This window comes from Pelodiscus sinensis, chromosome 18 (genome assembly GCF_052426305.1).
Source record: "Pelodiscus sinensis isolate ZL-2025 chromosome 18, ASM5242630v1, whole genome shotgun sequence".
In the NCBI taxonomy this organism is placed as follows: domain Eukaryota; kingdom Metazoa; phylum Chordata; order Testudines; family Trionychidae; genus Pelodiscus; species Pelodiscus sinensis.
Window position 1 is genome coordinate 30173784 of NC_143069.1, and position 5624 is coordinate 30179407.

Below are 5624 nucleotides of genomic sequence, written 5' to 3' on the forward strand. Positions count from 1 at the left end.
CACTAGACCAGGCGGGCGCCCGCCTCTTGCACCAGCCTGGTCCCGGGAAGAGGCGGAGGGCTGGGTGGCAGTGGGTGGCTGGCTCGTGCCGTGCCAGGTGCAGGGTCTGCTGGCTGGGTTCTGGCAGGCTTGCACCTGGCACGGGCACCGTAGCCAGCCCGTGCCCCTTTAAGGGCTCCAGGGCCGGGAGGGGGGGCAGACGAGTTTCCCTGGTGGTGCCCAGAGTGGCCACCAGGGCAAGCTGGGGAGGGCTAGCCTCCCACTAGTTCGAATTAAGTGGCTACTCAGCCCTTAATTCGAACTACTTAATTCGAACAAAGCCTTAGTCCTCGTAGAATGAGGTTTACCTAGTTCAAATTAAGCGCTCTGCTAGTTCAAATTAAGTTTGAACTAGCGGTTTGTATGTGTAGCGCCTATCAAAGTTAATTCGAACTAACGTCTGTTAGTTTGAATTAACTTTGTAGTGTAGACATACCCTAAAAGACGGTGCACTCACACACTCCATGAATGAGGCTCAGGTTCAGCGATGGCTCAGTCTCTTCTGGCAGAGATCCTCTTTAGCCAGGAATCAGGCTGCTTCCGTCACAGGATTCCCCTCACCACAAAGGGGTACAAGATTCAAGGTGCAGGCCACACAACTGCACTAAAATTCAAACTATAATCTCCTACCCCAGCATTCAGACACACACACACACAGCAGGCAGCAGCCCCGAACCAGCAGACTCCATAAACTGGGAATCAACAGCGGAGAAATAAAACCCAGCTGAGGGATCCTGCCTTCAGGTCCCTAGAGGCTAGTTCTCAGGGGGATCCCTGCATGCAGGCCTGGGGCTTACTAGCTCCCACACAGCCAGTCCTCCCCTTGATTTGTCTGGCTCCAGACTCCTCAGATAATGGCTTCTCTCCCCCCTCCTGAACTCCCTCTCAGGCCCTGTGGATTGCTGGTCAGACTCTGTCCCTGGTATGGAGGGGGAGCCAAGGCAAACTCAGTTTGTCTGTCCCTGAGCTGCCAGCAGACAGAGCCCCAGGAATCTAGGTAAAAAAAACAAATCATTACATGTTTCCACTATATTCTATGATAATATCTGCTTTAAAACTAAAACCAAAATAATCCAAATCTCTTTCTACCCTACTTCTCAATCAAAGAATTCTAAATCAAGTCTATAACAACAGCAACTATAAAAATCTAAAGGTATTTGTACTTCAGAGTAATTTAAAAAGACATATTCAGACTCGAAGCAAAATGCAGGACAATGTAGCACTTTAAAGACTAACAAGATGGTTTATTAGATGATGAGCTTTCGTGGGCCAGACCCACTTCCTCAGATCTGAGGAAGTGGGTCTGGCCCACGAAAGCTCATCATCTAATAAACCATCTTGTTAGTCTTTAAAGTGCTACATTGTCCTGCATTTTGCTTCAGCTACCCCAGACTAACACGGCTACATCTCTATCAATATTCAGACTCGGTACATTCAAACTTGAATGCTTAAAATATTACTACAAATAAGAAATAGGACGTTTGCTTCTAGACCTCTGCTCCCCCCTCTTCCTGTCGGTAGCACGGCAGGGGTTGGGGGATGTGGGTTGGGAGAGTGTCTGGGTTTGTGCCCAGGGTATGGGGGTGCTGAAACTGTGGGGTCTGTGCAGGTGCCGGGACGGATGGCCAGGGCCGGACTCCTGCTGCTGCCCCTTCTCCTCTGCTTTGGGCCAGAGACCACCGGGAGCATCGACCCCACCGCGCTCAAAAAGATTGTGGATCATGTGACTGTGTGAGTGACCAGTTGGGGAGGGGGTGTCTCTCTGCCTGTCCCTGTCCCTGTCACCCGGCTGTGAAGAGCAGCAGGGAATGGCCCTGGCTGTGTCCCTCCAGCTGGCAGGCTGTCCCAATGGGTCAGGGGTTTCCACGGTGCCTGGCTCTGCCCGTCCCCTGCCTGAGAGCAGGGGGCTGCTATGGTGCCAGGCTCTAGAGACACCGAAATGAGGGCCGAGAGCGCCCAGCCTGGCAGGGATACCCCGGCCCTGCGTTAGATCATGGCCCATCTCTTTCCTAAGGGTGATGCTGGCCGTTCTTATGTTCTTTCTGGGGAATGTGGGAGGAGAAGGAGCCCAGAGCTGGGATGTTTTCTTTAGGGCCTATTCCTCCTTCTCTCCCTTTTCCTTGGCACCTGCTGGCTCACATAGTGACCTCTGGCCCCTCTGTGTCGTGCTCTTTCAGGAATGGGGGAGTTAACAAGCAATACGCCTTTGCTGCCTCACTGCCCCAGGGCACCTGCCGCAACCCCCAGAAAGTGTCCACCTATCTGCCCCTGGCCCAGCTAAAAGAAATGAGACAGAGCATTGAAAAGTTTGGAGACCTGTACAACCCACCCCGTGGGAACATTGTGGCCGCCCGGCCGAAGAAGGTGGTCACCCCCAAGAGGAACTACACAGAGCACAGCGAGTGGCGCCTGCTTTCTGGCGCAAGGAGCCTCGTGACCCTGCTGAAAAACAGGACCTATGGCGAGAACAGCTGCCTGATCTTATTCACCTTCAACTCGCCCTGTTCCACCAAATGCCTGCGCCAGGCCGGGCGGGACAACATCGTGCTGATGACCAGCAAAGCCTTCCAGCGCCTCAACAGCAACTCCAAGGCCTTCGTCTTCCAGCAAATCTTCAACTACGATCTGAAGGATGAAGTGACCTGCCAGGGTCTGCTGGGTGCCTGGCACCAGCTGCGTGACGTCCCCTTGCTGCGCTGTGACAACAACGGCTGCAAGAACTGCACGGCGTTGGAGCCTCAGAACAACCCCTGCCTGGCGGGGAAGAGGTAGATGATGGAGCGGAACCGGGAACCTATCACCTGCTAAGATACCATAAATTACTGTATATAGCCTGCGAGTTAAACCCTTTTTTACAAACCCCGCCCCGCAGCGTATACGTGTCCGCGTCTTATATAAATCGATTTTTACTTCAGAAGCATCACTGATGAGCTTCCAGTGCGTCTGCGCTGCGCTCTGCATTCCCCCCACACAGAGGAGGGTGGGTGGCGCCTGGTTGCGGCTGTGCAGGGCACAAGTGCAGCTCCCCTCCGGCAGGCCGGCCAGCTCGCCGAGAGCAGGATGGCCGTGGCCTTGTGTCTGCTCTCTACGCACTGCTGCTCAAGTGCCTGGGGCTGCTGTAGAAGTCTCTGTGGGTTATACATGTCCGCGGGTAGTCTATAATTTTTTTTACACAGGATAGAAAAATCTCTGGTAATACAAGGGTGCGGGTTATATATGGATGCAGGTTGTATACGCTAATTTATGGTATATCTTTCCTTTCCTATCCTATCCTTTTCTTGATATATTTAATAGTTTGCCAGTAGTGCAAGGCCGGCAGGACCTCATGTATCCTGTATGAATCCGCTTTAGCAAGAGCGGTGTGATAAGTACAGGGCTAAGACTGATTTCTTTTATTTTTTGTGTTTTTCTTGACAGATGCAAGAAGGGTTGTGAAAGGCCTTTGCAAGTAAATTCACAGTTGATTCGTGGCCATTACCCAGCAGCGTGCGAATAAACATAAATCAAATCTGCGAAGTGCAGCAAAACTTGAGAGAACAGCTTTCCTGGTACCTAACTGCAACATTTCTAGCCCTTTTCTTTGTTTTGGGAATCAGTCCAAGAATCATAGAATACTAGAACTGGAAGGGATCACAAGAGGTCATTGAGTCAAGTCCCCTGTCCTCATGGCAAGACCCCGTACCATCTAGAGCAGTGTTTCTCAACCAGTGGTATGAGTACCTTAAGGGGTACTCGAGAGAAGTCTGGGGGGAGGGTAAGTCAACACAACTGAAATGTGGAGACATCTGAATTTTTGTTGTAAGTTTTGCAGCGCTTTATTATTTTTGTACTTTTTACACCCAAAAATGTCATCGCCCGCCCGGCTACGATTGAGTTGTTTAAACAAATGTGTTGCAACAGTAGAAAAAAAATGTGTGTGTGAAAACTATAGGTAGTGGGGGTACTCAAAATCTTTTTGAAGGAATACTTTATAAAAAACGGTTGAGAAACACTGATCTAGCCCATCCCTGACAGGTGTCTGTCTAACCTGCTCTTAAATATCTCCAGGGTTGGTGATTCCACAACCTCCCTAGGCCACTTATTCCAGTGTTTAACCACCCTGGCAGGCAGGAAGTTTTTCCTAATGTCCAACCTAAACTTCCCTTGCTGCAGTTTAAGCCCATTGCTTCTTGCCTTGTCCTCGGAGGCTTTGGGCTTGTTCCATTCTGTGGGTGCCGCTTTTTGCCAAGTCTCTGCCTTGCGATTGCTGCCAATAAAGCTTGAGAGCATCCTGCAGCCTCACGTCTCTGTGTGTCCAGGTCTCCCATCTCTGTCCATATGCTGGGGGGGGGGTCTCATCTCATCCCCTGGGGGTGCTGGGTTTCCAAGGGCAGCCCCTTATCAGGGCTGGTTCCCTGCTGGCAGCCTACGGCACAGTTTGGGTTTTACTGCGTCCAGGGGTTCCTCTCCCCACCTCTAGAACTCCCATCCCCACTCCCTGGGTGGGGTTCCCCTGAGCAGACAGCCCGGGTCTCCAGGGATGGGGCACAGAGCTCGCAATGGGGGACAGAGCCCCCGGCCCCACGCTCTGCTCCCCTAGAAGACAGGAGCTGTGCCTGGGAACCAAACCCCCATTTTAGAGTTCCCAGAAGGCAGCTCCCCCTGCAAACTCCTTGACTCCCAGAAGGGACCTTCCCTTCTGGGCGAGACTGAGACAACTCTTCTGGTGTCAGAAATCTCCCCATTTACTCAGATGAGCCTGAAATTTGCTGTGGTGCAAGGGGGGCTAGAGACAGGTAAGTGACCCACATTATGAGCCCTTTCACCATGGGGTTCCCACGGTACAGCCCGCCCACGACCAGCTTCTCTTAAGATGGTGCAGTTGTGTTGCTCTGTCACGCTGTCGGCGTTGCTGCTGATCTCTGGACAGACTGTGAGGAAGCGGGGCACAAACCCTGAATTGGCTGGGAGCGCTGTAATTTCACTGCTCCACTCCCCCGCCCCATGACAGCTCATGACCCTATATAGTTGTGGGAGTCTCTCCGGTGCCACAGGACTACTCGCTGTTTTTAAAGTTACAGACGAACATGGGTACGCCCTGAGACAGATATTCAGGTTACTCCCAGTCCCAAGGAATAAGTCCCTCATCGCAGGTCAGAGGCACCTTCAATCTTACACCAAAGACAAAGCTAGTAGACAGTTCTATAGTAAACGACATATGGAGTGATTAACGAGGAAATGTTATAGCACAGTCAGGATTTGGTTGTCCCAGGACCATGGGAAGTGCCAGATTTTGATTGTTTCTCCTATAATGACAAGGGAGGGATCTGGTAGCAGGGACGGTTTTACTGCAGAATGACCACATGGGAGCAGCAAGGAGTCAGAGATGGGCACCAGGACAGCTATAGGGCCAGCTGGGAGTCAGGGTCGAAAGAAACAGCTATCTACTGTATATTTCAGAGAGTTTGTGTGTCTGTATCCCCCAGCTGGGTCTGCTGCAGTAGCCATGGAGAGGTACTTTTTACCTGTCCCCAAGCTGTTGGGGTAAGAGAAGGTTGGAGTGGGCCTCTCTTTCTGGGCCAGCATGCCTACTGAACCCCGCATCC

At 51.8% G+C, this 5624-nt stretch overlaps 1 protein-coding gene across 1 annotated transcript; it reads left to right on the plus strand.

Moving 5' to 3' along the window:
- Positions 1-1847: 1847 nt before the first annotated feature.
- On the plus strand, positions 1848-4301 carry LOC149523361 (uncharacterized). Its single transcript, XM_089770437.1, has 3 exons — positions 1848-1891; positions 2217-2807; positions 3457-4301. The coding sequence occupies exons 1-3, from the start codon at positions 1848-1850 to the stop codon at positions 3533-3535; spliced, it is 714 nt and encodes a 237-aa protein (XP_089626563.1). The 3' UTR covers positions 3536-4301.
- Positions 4302-5624: the final 1323 nt, after the last annotated feature.